This window comes from Barbus barbus (assembly GCF_936440315.1).
Source record: "Barbus barbus genome assembly, chromosome: 38".
Classification (NCBI taxonomy): domain Eukaryota; kingdom Metazoa; phylum Chordata; class Actinopteri; order Cypriniformes; family Cyprinidae; genus Barbus; species Barbus barbus.
The window spans coordinates 4,210,175-4,238,098 of record NC_136716.1 but is presented as its reverse complement, the minus strand read 5'-3'; the positions used below and the strand labels follow the sequence as shown (position 1 = coordinate 4,238,098).

General features: G+C 35.2%; 1 protein-coding gene across 1 annotated transcript in view; it reads left to right on the top strand.

Moving 5' to 3' along the window:
- The window catches only part of LOC306858118 (integrin alpha-3-like), a 38,671-nt gene that overhangs the window by 6,390 nt on the left and 4,357 nt on the right, over nt 1-27,924 (top strand). Inside the window, exons 2-24 of the mRNA XM_079398518.1 lie at nt 10,933-11,069; nt 13,060-13,136; nt 14,687-14,933; nt 15,023-15,127; nt 16,876-17,080; nt 17,572-17,765; nt 18,309-18,397; nt 18,611-18,747; nt 19,663-19,743; nt 19,882-19,949; nt 20,028-20,164; nt 20,800-20,946; nt 21,021-21,118; nt 21,740-21,896; nt 22,963-23,040; nt 23,226-23,305; nt 23,453-23,530; nt 24,091-24,193; nt 25,636-25,812; nt 25,902-26,009; nt 26,110-26,223; nt 26,303-26,401; nt 27,556-27,681. Coding sequence (XP_079254644.1) covers nt 10,933-11,069; nt 13,060-13,136; nt 14,687-14,933; nt 15,023-15,127; nt 16,876-17,080; nt 17,572-17,765; nt 18,309-18,397; nt 18,611-18,747; nt 19,663-19,743; nt 19,882-19,949; nt 20,028-20,164; nt 20,800-20,946; nt 21,021-21,118; nt 21,740-21,896; nt 22,963-23,040; nt 23,226-23,305; nt 23,453-23,530; nt 24,091-24,193; nt 25,636-25,812; nt 25,902-26,009; nt 26,110-26,223; nt 26,303-26,401; nt 27,556-27,681 — 2,842 coding nt within the window. The remainder of the gene's footprint in view (nt 1-10,932; nt 11,070-13,059; nt 13,137-14,686; nt 14,934-15,022; nt 15,128-16,875; nt 17,081-17,571; nt 17,766-18,308; nt 18,398-18,610; nt 18,748-19,662; nt 19,744-19,881; nt 19,950-20,027; nt 20,165-20,799; nt 20,947-21,020; nt 21,119-21,739; nt 21,897-22,962; nt 23,041-23,225; nt 23,306-23,452; nt 23,531-24,090; nt 24,194-25,635; nt 25,813-25,901; nt 26,010-26,109; nt 26,224-26,302; nt 26,402-27,555; nt 27,682-27,924) is intronic.

The following is a 27,924-nucleotide window of genomic DNA, read 5'->3' as shown; positions in this document are numbered from 1 at the left end:
AAATGTCACAGATGCTCCTGAACAAAAATAAAATATAATAAATATTAAATGTAATTTAAAAAATCGGATGTTCGTCTTACATAATTACCATGACAAAATCAGTGGCCAGTATTATTTTAATATCATTGATATATATGATCATTTTTGTTAATATTTTGTATTAGATTTCTTTTAATTTTCACTTTGATTTTAAATTTTAAAGTTATTTATTTTTATTTTTTTTTGTAATTTGTTGTGTTTTTATGTCATTTTTACTAGGTATATGTCTGTTACTTTTTATTTCATTAATTTTTAGTTTTAGTTATTTTAGAAACTACACAAAAATATGAAACGTTGCCCAAATTAGCTGGGGGAAAATTGTTTATATCATTACATTTAATATTTATTTTATTTCATGTAATGAAATGTTTTATTAATAATTTATTTTTAAATAACGATACAGAAGAGCAATATCACAAAAATCACTTTTAGACTGATTTTTTTTCACCTTATGAACAGCAAAAACTTTGACAGCCAATCAAAATCCATACTGTAAAAAATCAAAAGTTGAGAAAACGTAATTTATGGCAACCATCTTCAGCACAATTTTGAGTTTCCTCAACTTGTCATTTTCATTGTGAAAACTCAATCTGCTGAAGCTGGTTGCCTTTAAACTTTTAAGTTTTCTCAACTTTAGATTTTTTAACAGTGATTTTTTACACACTGAGAACAACTAGCAGTGAGCTCAGAATAGACATAGCGTTATAGTATGTTGGTGTGAATGTAAATATAGTTATCATTACAGTTACTGTTATAGTTTTCATTTTTGGTGTACTGTGAACAGGTGGTTTCATGTTAACTGAAGGTTTATTTTCATCTTATTCAGAATGATGTCAGTCCTCTAAGAGATGATACATTATTTTGTGTTACAAAATAACAAAAAACACCAGACAAGCATCTGATGCCCTAAGAGGAAATATGAATTTTCTGATTGAGGAGTTGTGCTTGTCCATTAGGAATTTGTCAGCATGTTCTTATATTGTTGCTAGGGTGCTCAGGATAGTGTTAGGATGTTGCTGGTTTTTTAGTAGTTATTGTCTTAACAGCATTAAGTGGCTCATAACATTTGGGCCTGAAGTCTGTTTTGCAGATCATCTTAAGCTGAGCTGTAAAATATCTGGCCATCAAAAGACCCCTGTTGGGAACAACATGACGTCCTCACAGGGAACTGGCTTTAATATCTCATCCTGAGCAGATGATATCAGATGAGAAGGAGTGAAGGTGTCTCACGCATAAGTGAAAATGGTCCCCCAGGGAGCTGGATACGTCTGGTTCCTCGCTCATCATTACTCAGTGCTCTCAGGAAACGTAATACAAAAGGCCCACCTTTCAACACGTACAGGAGAATACAAATGAAATGACCCCAGAGTCCCCCCGAGCGCAAACACTGCTCACAACACAAATGCATCATCAACCATGGGACTATTTTGTTTCACATTTGATTAGAACAAAATGATTTAAGGACTATAATGGTTTATTAAGATGTTAGCGGCCATGTACTTTCCTCAAAGGAGCTTGCTTTTTAACAAAACTGTTGATATACTTCAAACATTCTGCTTAGGATTTGTTCTAAACCTCCATTCTAAATGGTATACGGGAAATTAAAACAAAGCAGGTTTCTGTTCGTCAACATGGCGAATCCACAAATAAATGACAAATTTGAACCCATTGCAAAAACTGAGTAAATGGTAAATGTGACCTCAGAGTAAGATTTTTAAGAAAATGTTTCAATGAATATAAATTGATTCACTTTACATACTCAATTCAAACATGAATTTGTAGATACAGTGTATTATGCATCTAATTTACAGTATGTTTGGTTTTTGTACATTTTTAGAATAAGGTTTGCAAATCACACATTGACACATGCCACTATCCTATGATGGCTGAGCTAAAAAATAAAATGCTAATTAATCATGATTGGTGCTTTTTCTTAGTCATTTGCGTACTGAATTATGATTGGACTTTTAAACTTTAGGTATATTCTTTGCTGCCTTGTAATCAACTGCTATTTCCTTCAAGAAATTTCCGTCATGCAAATCTAGCTGTATTTTGGTTAGAGGTTAGAGGTCTCAGTGAAGTCAAACACGCATTATAAGACTCAAACTTGGCACCTTTGATTGTTTCATACATGACTGGTCCGTTAGAGGAAGTCTCCCCAAGCACTGTCGCGTCTATATTTGTCTCTGTTTCTATGTACGTATGTGCAAATCAACACAAAGGCAACCTTGTAATCTGCAGTTAGTTGTGTTGAGCGCTCACCAGCATGGCAGAAGAAAAAATAGGGTTTTAAGTGTGCATAGAGCTGAGGTCTTTAGTTGGCTTAATTCAGCATATTCATCTGAACTCTCCCACCTCTACCAATAAATGAGCAATGATGCATCTGACACGAATTAACTAAACAAGTTTCAGGTCAGCAGCTATTTTAGTCTCCTACAGAGGAGGCGAGAGGTGCTGGATGTGCTTTTCTGGGCCCCTCAGCATGAGCTTCTGATCTGTACAGATTAGAGAACTGCAGCGGAAGATGTTCAGGTCACCATGAAATGTGTTTTGCTCAGGTCAATGTGGTCAAGCCATGGTCTCACACAGCCAGACTTCTGACTGTTGGCATAGAGTCTGGTCCACAGTGAATCGTATTCTGGCCAAGAAATGACCTGAGATGTATTTATTTATATTTTATTTATGAAGTAGGAAATAGTTGATAACAATAATGATCTGACAAATGACATTTATTAGGGCTGCATATTGCTAATTGCATTTTAATAGCATTTTGCTTTTCTATTAAAGGTGGGGTATGCATTTTTTTCAAAAACGCTTTAGAAAACAAGTCGTGGCCAAGTACCAAAACAAACTTGCAGCATGAATAAATTATGCAGTTACTGTTTTTTTTTTGTTGTTGTTGTTATTGAAATGAAGTGACATACGGCCAAGTATGGTGACCCATACTCGGAATTTGTGCTCTGCATTTAACCCATCCAACGTGCACACACACACAGCAGTGAACACACACACACCGTGAACACACACCCGGAGCAGTGGGCAGCCATTTATGCTGCGGCGCCCGGGGAGCAGTTGGGGGTTCGGTCACTTGCTCAAGGGCACCTCAGTCGTGGTATTGAGGGTGGAGAGAGCTCCCACCACCTACAATCCCTGCCGGCCCGAGACTCGAACCCACAACCTTTGGATTACGAGTCCAACTCTCTAACCATTAGACCACGACTTCATCATTTTGCATTTGTTGATTCATTGTATCATAAGTATTGCATTCATTCATATAGAGATTTTGGGGGAAAAATGTAATATTCTGTTATGAAAATGTTATGGAAATGATGGAAATATCTGACATTTTGACACCAATTATATTTCTCTGCCTAGGGGAAACCTGAACTTTTGCTTAGTGGTACTATTTAACTTTTTTCTGAATTTATGAACAGTTGAATGGCAGTAATGTTGATAGATTCTTCATAGTCAGGTTGTGATTCTCCTGCTCAGAGTAGTAATTATGCCATTTACAAAAAGCTAAATAGATTAAAGAGTTTGTTCCCGGCTTGTGTTGTCATATTCAATATGCCATCTGAGTGGCTGGTTCACCCTGTTTACGGTATTTGCACTGAAATGATTATCTGGTCAGCAGGGAACTTCACGGAATAATCCAATCACCAATAATCTAATCCATTGAACAATCTATTTATAGAAAAGAATCGACATCAGAGAGGAGTGGAGAAGAAGCCCTGGCGTGACGGTGCTTTTTAGTCTTGTCTGATTCTTGTTGTGCCAGTAAATTTGTTTTCAGTCAGGGCTGTTAAATAATATCCTAAATATTATAATATAAATAATATGTAATATATTATTTCATATATTATTTCAATGTGTGAACTGGAAAAGCAAATATACAAAAATATAAAATAATGCAAATACATAAAAAATTAAAGGTTAAACGAAATAGGCCACATTAATGTGAAATTTTGGATGTCATAAAAATATTGCATATCAACAAAACATTTTTTTTTTATTATATTTTACATTATACTATATATAGGCGGTCTTAATTTTCAAGAAATATGATTTCTTTCTATTTCATTTTTACATGTTCTGACATGCGTTGTGTGAATGACCTGATTTCAGCTGAATCATTTACATTTATTCATTTAGCTGACGCTTTTATCCAAAGCGACTTACAATTGCTATATCTGTCAGAGGTCGCACACCTCTGGAGCAACTAGGGGTTAAGTGTCTTGATCAGGGTGTACATTGGTGTCTCACAGTGGATTCGAACCCAGGTCTCTCACACCAAAGGCATGTGTCTTATCCACTGCGCCATCACCACTCCTTCGTCATATCTCCATTCAGGCATAAAGATCCCGGATTCATCTCGATCAGTCGTCTGTCCATTCTCAAAGTGAGCGTAACTGTTGTGGAATCAGTGATTTTGAGCCATGCGGGTTGTTTGGGTATTCAGTCTCAAACAATATGTCTGAGTATCTTCTCTGATTAGTTTAGTGAGGATCAGCATGAACTTAAAAGTTGTCACTTTGTCTCAGGACTGCAACATTGCATTCCCAAATGCAGTTTTAAACTAACAGCACATGCACATGGAGTATGAATATGTATTGAAAAATCAGGATTTTTGCTAATACTCCAACCTACTGATACTTCACCTATTTGCTACTAACAAAAAAACATCTAACATTGTCCTACAAAGCAAACATTTTTACATCGGGTCTGTAAAGTCACACTGTATTGTGAAGCTGAAGCTTGTCACAGTGTTGCCAGTTCTTAATGTCAGTCTCACAGTTCACTAAACAGGCCTGTTCTCAGGCATACCCTAATTCCTCACAGCATTACTGGGACAAACTGAGGTCATGTTTTTTGTTTAATTTTTTCACAGACTGCTGTGGTTGACGGCCAAAGTTACAGGAGTTTCCATTTATGTTGCATGATTACTTTAAAGGGACAGTTCACCCAAAATTAGCAGTCTGTCATCAACGTACTTTGTTCTGGGGAACACAAAAGAAAATATCCCGCAAAATTAATCTTCATTTGTCTGTAAAATTAAAGTCAATATGGTCCCCAGAAAATAAAATACAGGTTTTTAATGACATGTTCAAGTGCTTTGTTGTCAGAGAGAGTAGGAATCATGAAGACAGCAGGTTTATTCTTTCATATTTCTTGCATGAGGAAATCGTATTAAAGCTGAAATGTAGTGAAGATTAAAATACAGAATCCCATTCGTTGGCTAAGAAGGGTCAAAATGTAAAATAGCATCAGGTATGAAGTGTATAATAAGTTATTTTATGCTTTGATTACACCCAGATTCTCTGCTTTTGTTAATACAGGCGGCTTTTAAGCTGTGTTTCAGTAGATGAACCAGATATACAGGAAGTGTTGAGGAAACCTGTGAGAAAACAGTCATTATTATCACAGTTTTGTTTGGTATCACTAGTGACGCAGAAATGATCCACTTTTCTTTCAATCTGTGTTAGTTGTCCATTTAATATCATTGCTGTCCAGGAGAAACAATTGAGATATTAAAGATGCATAATTTGTGCCTTTTTTCTGTATGGGATCAGTCATCTCACAATTCACTTTTCTCTCACACACTTACACACACACATAGCTGTGATGCCCATATCTGTGATTGTCTCCTGCTCTGGGAGTGTCTGTGGAATCTCAGATAAAGCTGGTAGTGAGTGATCCTGAGAGCCAAGGCCTCTCTCTCGTTCACAGGATGAGATCAGATGAGATAACGCTGTAAGCTCTGCTTTTTACTGTTACTGCGGTACCATAGTACAGTTTTGGTCTGATGTGTGTCCAAGGTACCTCAAATATATATAGGGTACCATGGTTAAAAAAAACTTTTTGGTATTTTTTTATTAGTGATATTGTCTGTTAGTGAAATATTGCATACTTATAGTTAGATTTGACTTACCTCACACAACACAATTTTCAGTATTAAATAATATAAAAAAAATAAATTTGACCCAAAAATGAGGATTCTGTCAACATTTACTCACTCTCATGTCATTCCAAACCTGTTGAACTTACTTTCTTCTGTGGATCACAAGTGTCTCATTGCTTTCCAGTGTAGTCCAATGTAGTTTTTCAAAATATTATATTTTGTGTTCATACAGTCTTAAGTCGTACAGGTTTGCGACTATTTGAAGGTAAATGTAATTTTTGAGTGAGCTATCCCTTTATGTAAAGAATAATGTAACAGGAGCTTATCAGGTCGTCCATTGTTTCTTTGTTTTGGCTACTCTGTAGTGTCTGAATTGAATGCGTGACGTGTCATAGCGCGCCAGGAACCTACTAGCTCCATTTGAAGGCTGCATTAGTCTTATGGAAGCAGCACCACACGTTACCATGTTTTTAGTTATGTGACCTTTTTATCAAGTGACTTACATGGTTCAATATGGTTTCTTGATTTGCCATGTGACTGTGATCATTTGACTTATATCATCCAATATGGCTCCTTGAGTTAACATTGCAATCAGGCAGGAGAAAGGTCACTTGTAACTGAAATGCAAACTTTAAAATCTTACCAATATTTTACATTAATGGTGCATATTTTCTTACAACAGTAGTGTGTTTGGATTTTTGTGAACTACAAACCATAATCAGTTTTTGGCTTTTTAATATAGGCGCAGTGAGTTTTTGTTGTTTTTCATAGTTAAAAACAAGTTATGTTAGTTATGTAACAAAAACTATTTACAATTTTACTGTCTGCATACCAATAACTTAATGTGAAAAATTAAGCACAGGCTCATTGGAAAAGTGCGTCTGCTGCAATATTTCTGCAATATGATGTTGCCTTTTTATTGGATGTTGGAGGTAAATTTGAATATGGCATTGTTTTATGTTGATTGTTGTATATCTGGGTGGCAATAAAAGGTTAATGCTCTACTGCGTTAAAAAAGTAGCCTACCACCTAAACTAAACCCTACACTATATAAACCTAACCATTGTGACTTGTGTTTCACTGGACTTGAACTCGAGTTCAGTGGTGTACCAGGTGCGCTACCAAGCAAGTTTACTTCGTCACAAAAGGCAAAAATATGTAGCTGTTTATGTGATGCAAATGTCAAAATGTATTACTTTACAAATCATGTACTGCGATAAAAGTGTTTTGAGGTTATATAGTATTGTGTAAAAAGAAGTCTTTATTGATCAATAATCTGCACCGTGTTAAAATGAATAAACATTTTGTTGCTTTACTACCACCATTGTTAAATTTGGGGAAGTCGTGGCCTAATGGTTAGAGAGTCGGACTCGTAATCAAAAGGTTGTGAGTTTGAGTCTTGGGCCGGCAGGAATTGTAGGGTGTGTTTTTGTACAGCGCTCTCTCCTCCCTCAATACCACGACCGAGGTGCCCTTGAGCAAGGCACCAAACCCCGAACTGCTCCCCGGGAGCCGCAGCATTGGCTGCCCACTGCTCTGGGTGTGTGTTCACGGTGTGTGTGTGTGTCCACTGCTGTGTGTGTGCAATTTGGATGGGTTAAATGCAGAGCACAAATTCCGAGTATGGGTCACTTGGTCGTATGTCACGTCACTATCACGATACAGGGATTGCGATACAATATATATATAAAAAAAAAAATTTGCAACCTGGTCTCATGGCATAAACATACCTGGGGGGCACTTTTTACCAAGACCGTTTTTTTGTACCTTACTGCACGTTTCGCCACAGTTTCAAAGAGAAATGTACACTGAGTGGCGCTAAAACACAAGTTCAGTACGTAAACCCTGGCACGTTTTTATTACGTTGATATAGGTGCGTATTGCTGTATTTTTATTACGTTGCTTCAGATCAGAATTCAAATATCCGGGGGCCGTCGCTAAAAATTAATGCTCTGTCATGTTGGAAATATGTCTTGCACCAAACCCAACCCTAAACCTACCCGATATTGTTGACAAATGGAAAACTGATATAAAAACGCATTTGTTGATGCGACCATGATATTTGAACTTCCGTATATGCAGATTTGAACTGTTTTGTCGAACCATAGTTACACGGGATTAAATCCAGAGCTTCTCACCTCTCAAGTATGTCTCTGTACTCCGTGAGCTACTGAACAAACCTACCATCTATGAAAACCCATAGATACGAGGCTGGATATGTGCGATGCTAACATTCAAAAGCATTCGTTTTCAAATCTCCCAACATATTAATATTGTTCTGAAGTCATAACATGATATTGTGTAAAGTAATTGTGCGAAAATTATGCTTTATTAATCGAAATTCTGTAAATTTGTGTGAAAAGGAATAAAAGGCATCAGAGTTTTGCTGTTATGAGTCCGGGCTCGGCAGTTCTTCCCATTTCCACCAGAGGTCACCATCTCCCTTCCTCCCGGACTCATCTCCGTAATCACATACACCTGCCACATCACATACACCTGCTTAACCACACACACCTGTACACTTCACACTCCCAGCTGTTCTCCATTTGCCACAGACTATATAGTCTCCCCTCTCCCAGCACTCTGGCTGGGTTTGTTAATTGTTATTTCTGAATGTGCTGTATTTCTAGGGTTGGCTTTGGTCTGAGATGCATGCACTTTGTTGCCGTTTGTATCCCAGTCCTTTTCTGTTTTGCTTTTTTGTGCCGTGTTGGCCTTTTTGTTTATTATTAAAAGCACCTTACCTGCATCTGGACCCTGACTACGTCTTTTCACGCCACTCCCTTACTGCCTATAGTGTTCATTTCTTTTGGAAACTGCAGTGATATGTACTTATTGGTACGTATTTCGCTCCTCGCAAAAATGTGCCCCCAGATACGTTTATGCCATGAGACCAGGTAGTAATTTTGGCTGGTAAGTGCAGTGAATTGTATGTACAGGTACACTTTTGGAGTTTTGCCAAAATGTAGTAGTCAGCATTTCTGCCGTTGTTTTAGTTCTTTTCTGTAAGTGTTTCTCCCACTCCTCTGTGGTTTGCTCAGTGTAAACACTAAGCAGCAGGGTATCGGTGCTAGTATGAGACAGGTACTCTAAGTTTGGGGAGGAGAGTCCTTCCTGCAAAAACCACTGACAAATATTAATCATGACTGATTGCAGGTTTGGTTCAGCACACCTGTGAAAAATTCCTGTAATGCCATTTGACTGTGGGGGTCTTGTCTGAACATGAGTAAACTGCACTCCTTTAAGACCCGCAGTCCATTATAGTGGCTTTATTCACTATATGAGTGATACTCAGAATGGAATGTCTTCCACTTTATAGGTTTTTAAACTTTAAATAATTTTAAATTAATAGTGGGGAAGTTCACACCACAACAAGCAAGACACAGAGGAACAATGTTTTTTGCAATTTCCTTCTGAACGTTTTTTTTTTTTTTTTTTTTCAGCTGAGTGATACATAGACAGCCAATCATGGTGTTCAGACTTTAAAGAACATCTTTATAAGTATCATTTTTGTTGTGAATGGGTTTAGTATTCAATGGTTATAAAATGGAGCGTAGCACATTAGTTTTCTTTGTTTCTTCCCATTTGTTTCTTGTTTGTTTACAATTTTTTAGGGCTCGTTTTTGACAATTCTGATTCACAAGCTCTTGATTTGACTCTGATCTCAATTTGATTTGATATACTGTAAATTAATTTATATCAGTAGGTACAAAAGTCCATAATTTTACATTCAATTGCAATTTTTTTTAGATATAGGCCTAAAAATCAGCACTCAAAAGTTGTATGCAAACATTTAAAGGCAGTTTTTATTTTTTATGATATAACTGTTTATGATTATGAAGTTTAATACTCAAAAGTTTGAAAAGTTTAGAAAAACTTTTAATGGTGACCCAGTTGCTAGACGAATTTTAATTGAAAATGCATCCTGAGATAAGTTTCATGAACTTTTTCAGTGTGTTCCTCTTCTTTTTTCTGTATGTTTTCACTGTTTAGTATGTACACTTTCCACTTACTTGCTACCTAGCAACCTCATAAAAGTCTGGCCATGTGACGCCATCTGCCTGTGAAGGCCAAAGCAGCACATGACTCTGAAACCCTGGGTCAAGTGACAGAGCCTTAAATACCATTAATAAATCTTTCATTCAGTTGCATATAAATTTGTAATTTGCTTTTTTCTATACATGTGTGGGTCCAAGAAGGGGTGCAGTTCTAGTAAGTTATTAGATCAAATGCCATGGCCGTATACCCTCTTATTCTCATGTATAATAAAACATGCAAGACGAGAGGAGAGAAAATAAAAGGCCAAACTGCACCTTTCCCTTTCAGGTTTGGGCTTGTTTTATTTCTCTAATCCTCTTTTCCTTCATTCTTTTTCTATACTAAGAATATAAAATTGTATACACTTACTCTCTACGTTAATTTTTCATGCATGGTGCTGGATTTTATCAATTGATTCCTCATTGCGATCCAAATCAGGAACTAAATTAAACATCATGCCACTTTTGTTTATTCAAATGTTAGACTTTTGAGACCAGTGGTTATACAGACTACTTTCTTCCCAAGAATCACTTGAGATTTAGCACTCTAGGTTATCATCACCCACATTTTGTTTATTCTACAACCGAATGAAATGAGAAAAATTGATTAGCAATTGTGAGGACACGCTGACCACCTTTACATCATTTACAGTTAAGGCCCATATTTTGGTTAAAAGTCACAATGAAACGAAAGTAGCAACAGATATTTTCTTGAAATGAAAAAAGAAAAAATGTGGTTCTATGCATCGGTTGTTGATTGGATGTTGAGTGGAAGCAGATTGTAGAGGTGTGGTTTAAACAGAGTAAATGACTGAGGAGTCCTGTTCGATTTTTGTTTAAATGAAACGCATGAACTGGTGAATTGTTCACAATATAATATGCATTTAGAAAATAGTAAATAAAAATGTAATTTTATCGATTTGAGTCTTTTATTGAATGCTTGCTGTTCTTCTGTAGGCTCTTAGTCGGAGCACCCCAAGAAAAAGCCCAGCCCCAACTCAGCAAATTTAACATTAATGAAACCGGAGCCGTGTATTACTGTCCCATCACCATCGACCAGCATGACTGCAGCAGGATGGACCTCATCAGTCCACGTAGGTATTCATATGACTTATCAGAAATCTATGCTTAAAGCATGCACTCTAAAAATGGTGCTATATAGCACTAAAAGTGGTTCTTTGGCTCGTAATGATAGGGGAACCACTTTTGGTGTATAGCACCAAATCTTGGTGCTTCAGTGGTTCTTCAGCGGTTCTTCACCGGTCCTTTGGCATGACTGAGGTGCTATATAGCACTGCTACCATATACAGAACCTGTTAGTCTCCTGTATGGTTCTTCAGTGGTTCTTTGGGGTGATTAATGTGCTATATAGCACCACTGCCGTACAAAGAACCTGTTAAGCCCCTTTAGAGGTTCTTTACGATCCAAAGGTCCACTGTTGGTGCTGTTTAGCACCATTTTTGTTGAAGAAATACAATGCAATAAGGCACCTCTTATGGTTCTACATAGCACCATTTGACAAAGGTGCCGTATAATAGCACCAAAAGTGGTTCCCCTATGATTACAAGTCAAGAACCATTTTTAGTGCTATATAGCACCATTTTTTTTAGAGTGCAGGAAAAATAACTTGATAAAAAAATAATTTATTCTCTGAACATTTATGAAGACTTGTTACATTTTTTAAATGTATTGATTTATGGATGTTTAGATGTTTGTTTGCTTTTCTTGAAAACTAGACAAAAATAGTTTTGCATTGTATACCTACCTGTTCGACCTCTGGATGGTGTTGTGATTTATACAATACACTACTGTTCAATACTTAAGACCAAAAAAACAATCAAACAAATATTGTGAAATATTATTAGTGTTTTCTATTTGAATATATTTTTAAAAAATCATTTTATCAATGTTAAAAACAATTTTGGTGGAAACCATGATACATTTTTCAGGATTCAGGATTCTTTCATGATACATTTTTCAGGATACAAGTATTCATTTCTAAAGTATTAATTTAATGAAAAAAAAGTTTGAATTGGACTTTAGAAGCTAAATGTCATTGACAGTGTTGCCGTACATCGAAGGACTAAGGCAAATTTAGGGTGTTCAGTTCACAGATGAGCTAATGTGTATCACATCCACAAATCAGCGCTTAGACAGTCCTATCTATTTCCCAAAATTACCTGCTCCTTTTTTTAGACATAAGTGAAAGTTAAAACAAGCCTCAACACAGCAACCATAAAATGCATCTGTCTGAGTGCTGTCTCACTCCATGTTATTCAAAAGACCTTCATCTTCACATTTCTAGCCTGCCTTTCTCCCTCCTCTGTCAGGTCGGCTTGACTGGCTCATATTGCAGACAGGTATTTGCTTCAGAATTAACATGATACCTTCAGCACAGGAAGTGTCTGAGTCTGAGTCTGTGCAACATCAAAGTTACTTTGAGCAGACGCAGGTTTACAGCATTTTAGTAACACTTTAAAAGTTTTGCCATTTCTTAGCTTAGTGCTTTTTAGCTGTAGTACTTGGTGTGGTGGATAAGTATACTAAAAAAAACATTAAATACCTTATAAATCATACAGCAACACTCTAGCATCCACAAACAAAACTTTAGCATTGTGGTGTCGACTTTAGCACTAGTCAAAATTTAGTTTCAGCAAAAGCACTCAGAATAAGATTTCTTTTGAATTCATGGGAAATACGGACTGCTAGCGTTTAAGTTTTCATTGCAAGTGTTACAGTCTTTAAGTGTGCATAGTATTGCACTCTTAGAAATATATTCAAAAACTATATTTGCCGATAATATTATTGAAATAAAGGGTCAATTAAGCGTACTAAAAGATAATGCACTGTATTTCTAAAAACACTTTTTTACTTCAAAGTACATTTGATGTAAGGAGTTAATTTATTTTGGTGTGCTGACTAACATAATAAACCACAATGTACTTCATTTTAATTTTAACTGTAGTGTTTGATATTAAATTGAGCATGCTGCTACCTCATCATTCAGATATAGAGAAATGCTTTTTTGGGGGCAGACTGAGGTATTAAGTCACTGCTGTCTGATGGAGTGTGTTTCTCCTCCAGCGCAGTCAACAGAGATGGTGGAGGGCATGTGGCTGGGAGTGACCGTGGCCAGTCAGAGGAATGGAGGACATGTTCTGGTGAGATCAGATGCATCTATAGTTCCTTTTTTTATAATAAACTGTTTATTTACAAAGGTTAAACCATCACTTAAAATCGACAAACAGATTTGTATGGATCCCTCCTCTGGACTCAATGAGAGGGTCAGATGCGCTCAGGCCACTGTTCTTCAATGCAGTTCAAACCCTGCTTTTACACTCCTGCCTGTAATTTTCAAGTAATCTTGAAGACCTTGATTAGCTGTTTTAGGTGTCATTAGTTGATGATAAACTTGAAGCTGTCTTTAGAGTTCATTACCTTAGTGGGACAGCTTTTCTTTATGTGGGCTGGGACAATGGCTTGTCATGTACTTTCACATTTCTCGTCAAAAGTTTGTAATAATTTTGATCTTTTATGTTTTTGAAAGAAGTATCTTATGATCATCAAGGCTGTGTTTATTTTAATGAAACATACAATAAAACTTCTTGCAATATTGTGAAATATTATTATAATAAGTTTTCTTTTTGAATATATTTTAAAATGTCATTTGTAACCCTGCCTGGAGCACAAAACCAGTCTTAAGTAGCTCAGGTATATTTGTAGCAATAGCCAAAAATACATTGTAAGGGTCAAAATGATCGATTTTTCTTTTGTGCCAAAAATCATATTACTTAAAGATCCTGTTCCATGAAGATATTTCGTAAATTTCCTACCGTAAATATATCCAAACTTCATTTTTGATTAGTAATATGCATTGCTAAGAACTTCATTTGGACAGATTTAAAAGCTATTTTCTCAATAGTTTGATTTTTTTTTTTTTTTTTTTTTTTTTTTTTTTTTTTTACCCGAAGATTCCAGATTTCAAATACATTTATCTCAGCCACATATACAAAAAAAAAACCATACATCAATGGAAAGCTTATTTATTCAGCTTATTATTTATTTTCATTTATTCATTGTATAAATCTCAATTTCACAAGATTGACCCTTATGACCGGTTTTGTGGTCCTGGGTCACATTTATTCCTGTGAATTTTCAGCGCTTCAGTCTTCACACAATCCTTCATAAATAATTCTAAAATGTTAATTCGATGCTTTTTTGATTAATATAAGTTTTGATTAATATAAATGTTGAGAACAGTTTTACTGCTTGATAATTTTGTGGAAACTGTGATACACACCATTCAAGTTTGGGGTAAACAGGATTTTTTTTTTTTTTTGGGAACTTGCTATTCATAGAATCCTGAAAAAATGTAGCATGGTTTCTACAAAAATGTTAATCAGCCAAAATAATAATAATGAATATTACAAATTTCTAATCAGCAATAGTTGCTAATAATTTAGCAGCAAATCAGCATATCAGAATGATTTCTGAAGGATCATGTGACACTGAAGACTGGAGTACTGATGCTGAAAATGCATTGCAGGAATACATTACATTTTATAATATAGTCAAATAGAGAGCATTTATTTTAAATGTTGTTTCTTAAAGTGTCTGTTTCTTAAAGACTCAAATAATCATTTAAAAAATTAAAATTAAAACAGACGTTAATCAGAATTCCTTATGTTCATCTCTTCTTTCATGTTGGCAGGCATGTGGGCATCGCTATGTAAAGAAACTGCTGGGTGCTGAAGAGCAGCAGCGTATGGTGGGCAAATGTTACGTGCGGGGGAACGACCTAACCTACGACCCGACTGATTACTGGCAGTCTGACACTTACGAGCTCTGCGACTTCAACTATGACCAGAACCTGGAGGGCATGTGTAACATGGGCATCTCAGGGGGCATGACGGAGAATGACGTGTACTTTGGGACGCCTGGCAGCTTTGTGTGGCAGGGTGAGTACGGGAAAACCAACCAAACCTGGTGTGTCAGATCATCCTTCAGTGTCATATAGTTAATAAAAGGGGTTCTTCTGTTCATATAGGAACTGTCCATATGAAAGAGAGAGACCCCAACTCAGATTTTGCTGGAGATGCCAATGAAATAACCTTCGGAAAGCTAGGCGAGGACAGACTCAACATCTATATAGGTATGTACTTTATTTTGGTTTTTATGAGCGGCTGTACAAACTGTAATTCATTGTGGCGCTCTCACACACTTACACTCTCCTTTCACATTACATTCACTTACTCTTTCCTTTAACATGCATATATTTCTACTTTCACACATACATTAATTCTTCATATATATATATATACACACACACTTTACTTTTCAACACATGCATGTTTTCTGACACAACTATATAATGATGCTATTCAAAGTCATCCTGTTTTCTTTTCAAGTGCAGTTTTTAATTTTGGGAGTATGTATGTATGTAGCAAAGAAAAAAATGATATTAGACATTTTGAAAAATATGAAAAATGATGAAAATTCATATAAAAAATAAAAAGGAAATAAAATATATTTTTTAACTTTATTAATTTCTTTATTATTTTATTTAAAAACTAAATAAAGTGCAATAATACTATTATTATTATTAATATAAGGTATTATTAATTAGGTATATTTAATGTGTCACACATATGTGCAGGGTGAGCACCAAACCATATCTCCAGGTGCTCTCATGAGAACCAAAACCAAATCTTACACGCATCCCTGGATATAACATCTACAAATGCAACTCATTATATACACTACTTGTAAACTTTAAAAGAGACAGACATCTAGATGTTTGTGAAAGGGGTTTTATTTAAGATAATGTTTTGCAATTCATGCAACAATACTTCCTTAATATGAATTGCTATGGATAAGAAGATTTCTGAATGTTTTAGCATGACTTTGTTAACTACTAAACTGAATGAAATAACAGCCTTCTTCATGGTCAGTGTTTGCATATTTGGCATGTTTCATTCTTACAATTGAAAAGTAATTTTTAATAAATTATTATTATAAAAATATTTTTTTGTTGTTTTGTTTGTTTGTATGTGTATATTAAGTGTTAGTTTTATAATCTGTTTATAATAATTTGATCAAATACTATTTTTTTTCATGGCTTTTGTCATGGCACTTTACTTTTTCTGTATAGCAAATAGCTTTATACAATAATCTTACCCAAAAAAAAATTTTATGCATTAATTATGGTGTTTTTGTTTGAGTGATAATTATCTAATAATCTTAAAATACTTTTATAAGTCATTTTATATAACTTTGTTTCATTTTATATAATATAATATATATAGATGTTTATGTTTTAGTATTTAATGTTGATTTATCAGGAATCTAACAATAATTTTATCAGTAATTTTTAAATAAATGTTAGTGTTTTAGTGTTTTTACTGTTAATATGTGCAGTATTTATTTAGTGATTTACTGATCATTTTATAATAATTTGATTAATTATTTGTACATATTTTACAAGTTTTGTATGTTTGCTTTTTTAAATTTGTATTTAAATAAATGCTGTTTACCATTGTCAGTCTAATTGAGATTTTTTGCCAGATAAATACTGTTCTGTTTGCATAAAATAAAATAAAAATAAATTAATTAAATTAAAGCCAATAACCTCGTTGCGCTTCGGGTGTCCCGAGTTCGAATCCCACCTTGTGCTCCTTTCCCGATCCTGTCCCTTCTCTCTCGCTCCCACTTTTCCTATCAGAAAAATTCCTAAATAAATAAATATATAAATGTTGAATGGCTAACTTTTTTTCCTCTTTTTCACTTGTCATTTCTACTGTGATTAAACTGTCTAGTATCTTGACACGCTAGTCTCAAAGTACCGGTAGCTTCACTGCTGGTCACACACTGACGTTTAAGAATCCTCTTCTCTTTCTTCAGGTTACTCTGTGCTGGAGGACATAAAGTTACTGGATCGCTCGAAGTACACCGTGGTGACGGGGGCTCCCAGAGACAATTTCAAAGGTTCAGTGATCCTTGCAGAAAAACAAGATTTGCTTCTAAACTCAGTGATGACGATCCCAGGGGAACAAATAGGGTCGTACTTCGGAAGCTGCTTGGCGGTGACGGACCTCAACAATGATGAGTAAGTCACTGTGTAACTCAATCAATATCCATGCTGTAACTGGCTAATCTGTTAAACGTGTTCTTAGTATTTGATGCTCAGTGGATTTTATCAAATATATTCAAAAGAACACAAAATATACAAAGGAAAAGTACAAGAAAAGTCGATGGGGTCCAATGCATCACTGTATATAAAAAAACGCAGCTTTGTAACTATTGGTGTAACTGGCTAGTATCACTGTTTTCATAACCAATAATCCATTATCATAACAGAGACTGATCTGTGTCACACTTCACTGAGTTTGAAAGTAAATTCAAAGCAAGTAGACCAAAGCATGTCTAACTTGAGCCTTTGTAAAGATCCTGTTGAGCTTCATACTTAACAGATACACGGCTGAATGCTTCTATATAGCAGGTTTCTCCTTCTTTATTAAAGCTATGAAAGACTTCTATGAAAATAAACAGTGGTATTTAGACATAACATGTCATTTGTGTGGTTGTGTGTTGCTATAGCTGGAACGACCTGATTGTTGGAGCTCCGTTCTATTTCGACCGCTACAAGGAGGAGGGAGGAGCGGTTTACATCTTCATGAACGAGAATGGATCCTTCCGGGAAAAAGCCAGCTTGGTTCTGAAGGGTAAAAAAGGCTCAGGGTTTGGATTTGCTGTTGCTGCGGTAGGGGACGTCAATCAGGATGGATTTCAAGGTATTGCTGAAAATACTATAATACATTATATGTATATTTGTGTATATATATATATGTGTGTGTGTGTGTGTGTGTGTGTGTGTGTGTATATATGTTTAGAGTCAGTAATATTTTTTTAAATAAGTTATTTTCTTTAACTTTCTATTTATCAAAGAATCCTGAAAAAAGTATGATGGTTTCCACAAAAATATGAAGCGGCACAGCTGTTTTCAACATGAAAAATAAAAACAAAATGTTTCCTGAGCAGCAGATCAGTATATTTGAATGATTTCTGATCATGTGACACTGAAGACTGGAGTAATGATGCTGAAAATTCAGCTTTAAAATAAATGTTTAAATATATTCAAGCAAAAAACAATATTACTGTTTTACTGTATTTTTTATCAAATAAATGCAGCCTTGATGAGCAGAAGAACTTTTCAGTGGTAGAGTAAATGCAGAAATGTGTCATTTGGTGTCATTCATGTCATAATGCTGCCATCTGGAGGCCATGGAGGGTTAATCGTGTTGTTCTGGGGTTTGTGTCTTGGTTTCTTCATTCAGATTTTGCTGTTGGTGCTCCGTTCCATGACTCTGGGAAAGTCTATATATGGATGGGAAGTAAAAACGGAATAAATAAAGAACCCAGCCAGGTAAAGCAAAGCATCTTGGGATTTGTATGGAACACCTTTAGAATTAGTTTTGGGTAATGTTTCTACAATTACTTTCCGTTCCATGTCATTGACAATGAAACAGCAATACATAGACCAACCACATCTGACATATCTGGACTTGTATTGGATACCATGAGAATAAGAAGAGAGTGATTTACTGTATGTTAAACGGGTAATATGACTTTCTCACAGGGGATCGAGGGGAAATCCTTGAGTCCCAGTGGCTTTCAGACGTTCGGCTACTCTCTCAGTGGAGGAATGGATATGGATGGAAATGATTATCCTGACATTTTGGTGGGCTCCATGGATGACCGCATCGCTCTCTTGAGGTTCAGTCTTTCAGCAGTGTTTGCCATTTATAGAAGTTCATATTATTCAGAGGGATTTTCAACCATTCTTTCCCAAACACAAAAGCCACATGAACTGAATGAAGTTTGGACACGCTTGACTGAATGATTGTTTCTCATGATATTAAAAACCTTTTTAGTATTTACCATTTTTGCTCTATAGACAATTACAAATTGTGCCTATGTGCGCATTTTTTGTGCCCAACAATTTCTCTACAAAATCGATGATGATAAATAATTAATAATTATTTTTATTATACATTTTATTTATACATTTTGTAATTTATATTTATTTATAATTTCAAATAAATCAAAACATTATTACTATTACTTTTATAATAGTTATTTATTTTTTGTTAAATTTTATATAATTTATTAATTTTATAATAATAAATGTATATAATGTATATTTATTTATGAATGTAAAAATAAATTGATAATAATAATAATAATAATAATTATTATTATTATTATAGATGTTCATATTATTCCCAATAAATTGTGCATATGTAAGGATTTTTTTACAAATTGTATTATTATTGTTTTGTTTGTGTTGTTGTTTGTCTATTTATTAATTTTGCATATTTTTATATAATTTATATTTATTTATATTTGCAAATAAATAATAAATATAATACTGAATAATAGAACGTATTGTATTATTATTATTATTTTTGTTATTGTTTTGTTTTTATTATGGTTTGTTTATTTATACATTTTGTATATTATTTTTATGTAATTTATATTTGCAAATACGTAATAAATACGTAATAAATATAATAATTAATGTATGTGCATATTGAATTTTATATTGTTTATATTTGTTTAAATTTAAACTAGTACATTTTTCACTAAATCAGTCCGTTCTGCATGCTAACCTCAAAACCTGTTTTTCAGGGCTCGTCCTGTCATCCACCTCTCCAAAAACTTCACAGTAGAGCCAAAGATTGTGATTCCAAGCCAGTGTGCTAGTTCCTGGTGAGAGGATATAGTGCACATATTTCTGTTCTAACAAATGTTTCACATGCATTTGATTTTTCAGTATGAATTAGTCATAAACTTATTATACTTGTCCTGTAGTACTGTTTAAAATAATTCATTGTGTTATTTTTCTAGCATAAAGGTGAAGGTGTGTTTCAGTTACACTCTCAGCAATGGAAACAAAGCCTTCAGGAAGGCCATCAGTAAGTGTACGCCTGCTTCAGGAGTGTTTGCTCTGTGTTTTATTCCATTAACCGTGTGTTTGTTTCTCTCTGCTTCAGCTGTGAAGTACACAGTAGACGCTGACCAGAATCGCCGTGGCGCTCGAGTCCGTTTTCTTGACAACAAGCAAAGCACATTTACAGGCCTGCTGTCTGTCTCCGCTCCGACATGTCAAGAGCTGGAACTTACTGTTAATGTGAGAAACCACCTGATCACACCACAACACACACACACACAGGTTTCCATATTTTATGGGACATTCCATTGACATTATGTATTTTCTATTCCCTTACCCTAAACCTACCCCTGACACACAACTTTCCGCATTTTTAGATTTACAAAAAACATTCTGTGTGATTTATAAGCTTGTTTCCTCATGGGAACAAAAATATGTTACTCATATTGCTATCCTTGTGGGTCCCCATAACTCAGGGAACACCAGGTAGACATACACTATATATCCATGCAAATATATATTTAGAAATTAATAAACAAACAAACATGTAATAACTTATAGAAATAAACATACAGTTGTTACTGCAAAATAAAGTATTTGCAACTATATTATATTTGTATTTATAGTTTAATATAGTTAGGCAGTTGTTATTTGAAAATAAAGTATTGCCATCTTACCTTTTTTTCAGTTTGTTAGTTTGTTTGTATTATATTTATTGTAACAATAGATGAACATATATAATGCATGTGCTTAATACACATCAAAAATTTGCATAGGATAAGAAAACCACTAAATAGTATGCCATTCTGATCCAGTAATGTGGTTACTAATGTGGTAACAGGGTTGAAAGAAGCTGTTTTTTCTCCTCTCTACAGATTCCTGTGAGGGACAAACTTCTGCCTATAGCGTTCACTCTGAACGTGTCTCTAAACGAGCAGAAGGCAGCAGCACAGCAAACGCTCCAGAGTCTGGACGATTTCCCTGTGCTGAGTGGCCAGCAGGTCCTGACCGACAAAACCGAGGTACAAACCAGTTCACATTTCCATCCCAGCTGAACAGAAACCTCTGCTCACAGCTCTGGTGTGTTTATCCTCAGATTAACTTTCATAAGGAGTGTGGAGATGACAACAGGTGCAGCAGTAACCTGCAGCTCAAGGCCACATTTGTTGATGAGAATCACATTCCCTTCCCCAGGTGAGTATGAAAACTGCATGAAAACTTGTGAATATGGACAAAAGAAAACGTGTACACACAGATGAATGTTTATTCATATTTAAGTTCAGAGGTCTTTTGAGTGAATTCAGTTATTATCATTTAATTTTGGTAGGCTTATTTTTTTATCTAATGATTAATGTAACGTGCCGTGTATAAAACAATGATCAGAGTGGAATAGTACTGGTAATAGTATAGTGTTTACTGGATAGTGGCCACTTAATAACAATTTGTTTGGTTAAAATATTTTAATAAATGAAGTCTAAAACCTGAAAAAGATATTATAGATGTCATAAAAATATATAAAATGATTACAATTTATATTATATTGTTATTATGTATTACTTAATAAATGATTGGAAACTTACCCAATATTATATTATATTATATTATATTGCAAAGTAAAGTATTGGAAACTTTTAATGGAAAAAATTAGTAGGTTTAATTTGAGTTTTAATTATTTTGTGATTAAAAATACCTACTATAGACAGCACGCACCTGCGATAAAAATAAAATTGATTTTATTTTGCAAGCTACTGTCTTCCTCAAAAACTAATGTTTAAATGCACATGGGAATTATGGGATGTGCTGGTTTGTTCACAGTCAGACTATGGAGTTCAACAGTAACATTAAGAAGCTGGTGATGATGGTGGAGGTTACTAACACGCCGGATGGAGACAGGCAGGCCGAGGACGCCCATCAGGCCATGCTGAACATCACCATTCCCCCCTCACTCAAATACTCAGGAATACGCCCTCAGGTGAGGCCACACAGAGGCGCTCTTTCACTCTTCATCTCACCTCCACAGAAAAGAGAAATCACAAAGATCTCTGTAATATCTACAGTGGCCGAGAGAGCTCAACGCGCTGCAACTTCAGAAAACACATGCAAAAAGAAAAAGCACCAGCAAATCAAGAAAACATCATCAATTTAACAGCAGGTGGTGCAAATGCTCACAACACAAATAAAGAAACACACTGCAAATGCTCACAACACAAACAAATAAAGAAACACACTGCAAATGCTCACAATACAACCAAACACATTTTATTTGCAGTGCGTTTCTTTGTTTGGTTGTGTTGTGAGTATTTGCAGCGTGTGTGTTGTCAAACTGACGAAAGTTGTTTTCTCAATCTGCAGGCGTTTTTTTCTATTTGCAGTGCGTTTCTTTGTTTGGTTGTGAGTGTTTGCAGCGTGTGCGTTGTAAAATTGAGGAAGTTGTTTTCTTAATTTGCAGGTGTTTTTTCTATTTGCAGCGTGTTGAGCTCTCTCGACCACCGTAAATATCTCAAATAAACAATTGTGCTTGGTTGAGCTATAAAAGATTATCATTTGAGGTCAATTCTCCTGTATTTCCTGTACAATTGTTTCTTTGATTTTGGGTTTATTTTGTAAAAAATGTTGCTATATAATTTTAAATGCATTATTTTTATAAGTAAAATTGCATTATATTATAATAACTTGTATTATATTATACTATACTATATTTATGTACAGTTGTTATTGCTAAATGTATTGGTAACTTACCAAATATATTATATTATATTATATTATATTATATTAATGGTGTAATGCATAGATAGCCAGTCATTATTGCAAAATGAAGTAATGGCAACTTACTAAGTAATGAAAGCAACTCATGGAAAATAAAATGAAATTTTAATGAAGACCTTTATGTTGTAATATACAGTTGTAAAATAAAACATTGGCAGCTTACCAAACACTGAATTAGAGTTCCTATAGAGGCTCTTCCTAGTATTTCATTAATTAGATCATTTCTATGTTCTTATGCTGTTCTTACCTTTCTTGTTTTGTCTTTATTACAGTCTGGTTTTGATATTGGGTGCAGCGCAAACGAGACTGTGATATGCGATCTGGGAAACCCATTTAAAAGCAATCAGAAGGTAGCAGTCTGTTTTCTTACTGAAGATATGTCCAATGTGTGACCTTTCTGAGGATTTGCATGTTAATTAAAAAGCATCTCCAATGGCTCATTTTTCACGGGCCATTTGAATGAACTCAGCTAATCAGACTGGACAGCTGATATGTTTTGCTAATTTGCTCTCACCCCTGATTTCCGTCTCCACAGGCCTCATTCATAATCATCTTTGAGACTTCTGGTATAACGCTGTACACTGAGCAGATAGAATCTCAGCTTCAGCTTTCCACGTAAGTCTGCACTAACTTTATTGTTTATACAGTGTAAGTTTCCCCTCAGTGCACAGCGTTGAACTAATGTGTTTCCTTAAGTAATTTTTGCAGGCCTTTTCTTTTATGGTGACTGACTGGATGAATGGTGTTTATGTTTGTCTTCAGGATCAGTGAGCAGAAGGATCTGTATCCTGTTCCTGTTACCCTCAACGTGAAGAACACAGTCCTCACTACCTTTTCCTTGTACGTACTTTGAGATGTTTTTCAAATTACGAAAAAATTTGGAAATTTAAAAGAAAAAAATGATTCATCTGTGCATGTTAGACAGAAAAATTCACTTAACTGAATCAAGCATATGTGACCCTGGACCACAAAGCCAGTCTAAAGTTGCTAGGCTATATTTATAGTAATAGCCAAAAATACATTGTATGGGTCAATAATACATACAAATTATTTTATGCCAAAAAAGTAAAAACTTAATTTTTGATTAGTAATATGCATTGCTAAGAACTTCATTTGAACAACTTTAAAGAAAATTTTCTCAGTATTTAGATTTTTTTGCACCCTCAGATTCCAGATTTTCAAATAGTTGTATCTCGGCCAAATATTGTCCTATCATAACAAACCATACATCAATGGAAAGTTTATTTATTTTGACAAATTGACACTTATGACTGGTTTTGTGGTCCAAAGACACTTCATAGTTAATAGCTTATCAAATGCAAATTTGCAGCAAAAACAGTCCTGAAGATAAAACTCTTATTTTGATTCTGTGATTCTCATTCTCTTTCCGTCGAGTGCAGAGAAAAACAAGTGATTGACACGTCGTTCAGTGGCAGCGTGATTGGTGAATCTGGAATGAACAGCACCAGTGATGTGGGGAGTCCGCTGGAGTTTGTGTTTCGTGTGAGTGTGGCTTTAGTATTCTTCAGACACACACCAAAAATGTGTTTTAATTTGGGATATCTGGCTCAAATCAGTTTAGCTGGTTGTAGTTTAAACAGCAAACCACATTTTTGTGTCTCTTATGCTCACCAAGGCTGCATTTGTTTTATTAAAAATACAGTAAATTATTTCATTACAAGTTAAAACTATTATTACAAGTTAAAAAATAACTGTTGTCTTTAACAATTTAGCTGCATCAAAATACAGCATGTGGACACAGAGAGGCAAACAAAAGTAATAATGAATAATAAATGTACAGCATTTTCAGAAGAAGTGAGCTGCCCTGTCGTGCAAAAATGTAAACAGGTTCGTGTAAGTAAATTGCTCAATGCAAAGAAAGAGAAGTAATAGGAACCTGGTATTTCTGTTATATTTTCATGTGTCTAATAGACATGAACAAGTTCTCTGAAAAAAACATCTATGACCTTTTGAAACATGTCTAGTCTTCATGCTCTAAGTTGGGTATGGTTTCACTAATAATAAACATACATTTGCATAAAACATCCATATTTGTCCATGCCCATGTTGATTAGAGTATTAAAAACTTGAAAGTATTAGTTTAAGGTACATTTAGAACAGATAAAAATGTGCAATTAAGTTGCGATTAATAACAAGTTAATTCATGACAATCATGCAATTAATCGTGATTAAAAAATTTACAGCACTAATATAAATTATAAATGTCTTTACTGTCATTTTGATCAGTTTAATCCTTCCTTGCTGAATAAAAGTATTCATTTATTTCAAAAAAGTAAAAAAATAAAAATAATTCTACTTCCTCCAATTTTGAACCGGACTTACCGGAGTGTAGTTGTAAATGTTTTTGAGCAGTAATTAAAAAGTGAACATGCCAAAAAAAGCTCAAGGGTTTCATCACTGCTGCATTAAACTTAAGAAATTAGGGCATAAATATAGGACTATTGTATAATATCTACTATAAAATTGGTAGGAAGACAAATATAATAAATGCATTTAATTGGTGCAGATTCCAAAAAACAACAGTTGAAATGAAAAGTAGATGGAAACCACAACTAAAAAATTGAGATTTGAGCCTGCTTTTCAAGGGGTGGTTCACTCAAAATTAAAATGTCATCATTTACTCGCCTTCATCACATTCTAAATCTGTATGACTTAGACAAAAGAAGATATTTTGAAGAATTTCCACACATTGTTTTTTGTTCATTCATTGGAAGTCAGTGGTCTCCGAAACTGTTATTTACCTACATTCTTCAAAATATATATTTTTGTGTCCCACAGACGAAAGTTCTACAGGTTTGGAATGACTTGAGAGTGAATAAATGATGTCAGAATTTTCAGTTTTGGGTGGATTATCCCCTTTAAGCTCCTTTTAAACGGTTCAAAGTGTTAAAACACTAAAAATGTTCTTTGCTTCCACTTTCCAGGTGCATGTGCTGGGAGAACCTCTGGGAGATTTGGGAACTCTGATAATTGACTTTGAATGGCCATTTGAGGTAGCCAATGGGAAATGGCTGCTGTATCTCACAGAGATAGTGATCAAAGGAGCGTCAGAGTCGCGTTGTGTCCCACCGGGGAAGGTTGTCAACCCTCTCAACCTCACAGTGAGTCTGAGGAAATACAACAGCCCACAGTAACTCATTTCCAATTTCATTCAATCCCTTCAATTGTCGTCCTACATCATCTCTTGCAGCTGTCAGATCGAGCTACCAAACAGTCCAAAAGAGAGTTGGAGTCAGGATATCCCCATGCAGAAGCTTCTGTCACCGTCCTGGCACCTCGTAAAGTGCCCCGTTTGCTGGTGAGGGAGGCGTCTGCTCTGATTTTCATGCTGTCCCACCAGTTTTTTTCATCATGTGAATGACAAATGTCAAAAAAGTGTGGCTTTTATCTCTGTTCAGGAGTGTTCAAAGCAGACGGCTCGCTGCATGACCTTCTCCTGCCCGCTGCACAACATGTCGACTCAGGCGGAGATCAGAGTCAGGTCTCGCGTGTGGAACAGCACCTTGCTGGAGGTTTGTGTTAGTGGCTGTTTGTGAAGTACTCACTAAATGGTGCTCACTGACTCTATGCGTCTCTGTGGTTTTCTGGCAGGATTACGCCAATGCCCTGCGAGTGGAAGTGAAAGGCCAGGCCACGCTGAGACTGCTGACAGATAAACCGACCATCAGAATGGACAACCAGATCAGAGAGGTCAGAGCTGTTCGCATTAAAGTTCAACCAATAATGATTTATCTACTTCATAGTTCATAATCTCCACAGACTGTCAAACTCCAGAAATGCACTGTAAAACACCATGAAAGTAGTCTAGACGACTTTAACTCACTGTATTGTAAGTCCTCTGAAATATCTTGGAATTTAGTGCACAAGTCATATGAACTGGGGTTTAAAAGACAATTAATATTCAGAAATAGTTTTGCTTTGACTGCACTGACACTATCAAAAAAAGAACAAAACTCGAGCTGGATAATGATACTGTTGTCTTCTATTGAGCTGCTTCACAGCTGAATTTGTTTCATAACTGATGAACTTGGCAATATTGACACAGTTATTGAATTATCTCTGTTCAGCTGAAGCTGAGCTGAACAATAACACCGTTGTCCTGTGTAGAGCTGCTGTGAATCAGATTTGTTTCATAATTGGTCAACTCTGCAACATCAATACGGTTACTGAACTGAACTGAATCAATATTGAACCAAATTAAGCTGAACAGTGACACTATTGTCTTCTGCAGAGCTGCTGTGAAACTGCTGTGTTTTGATTATTGATAAACTTTGCATTTAACATCAACAATGTCAGTGAACTGAGTTAACACTGGATGAAATTCATCTGAATAATGACCGCTGTTTTACAGTTTAATAACTGTTGAATTTTACAACTGTTGTTATTTTCCTGTTTATTATTGGACACTGTTTTGTATAAAGCGCAAAGTGTATAAAAATAACTTGACTTCTGAAACCGTTTTGATAACTGTGAAATACAGTGCAAAATATAAGTCATAACTTACTCATTTTGACAGGAAGGAACCAATGATGTTTGATTCGACTAATAATTAGTGGTGCCTGTATTTCACTGTATTTGATATTAGAGCTATTAAAATATGAAGGTTTTTAGTAAATAATGGCATAAATTACTCTGTTCCGCACACCAAATGATTAAATGACTACTTGTAATATTGTGCAAAAGTCATATGGATTACTTTTTTGTCCTTTTCAGAGCTTGAAAGCATATAGTCACTTGTGTGTTCCACCACAGGTTTTAAGTTTGGATAAACAAATCCTTTTAAATATTTTCAGTGTAACTGCTAATGGAATTGCTGAAAGCTCATCTAATTTAATTGTCTGTAGTTTTTAGTAAACATTGATCCGGTGCTGGGAGAAGAGACGCCGTATGAAGTTCCTCTCTGGATCATCATTGTTGCAGCGGTTGCAGGGATACTGTTATTAGGCATCATCAGTCTCATTTTATGGAAGGTATTTGCACTTGTATATTTGGTCAACATTCCATCGACCAAATCCAAATTTTCCCCAAAAAAAAACAAAAAACTTCCCATTATTTAGAATGATCTGAAATCCAGGTCACAGTTGGGCTGGGAGGTGTTATGATAGTAGAACTGTGTCACCTGAGGAATTCTGCTAGCGCAGCATACAGTAGTATGTTTGTGCCGATACAGTTTAGAACAACTCACAGGTATTGTACCCAATTCAAGACAGCAG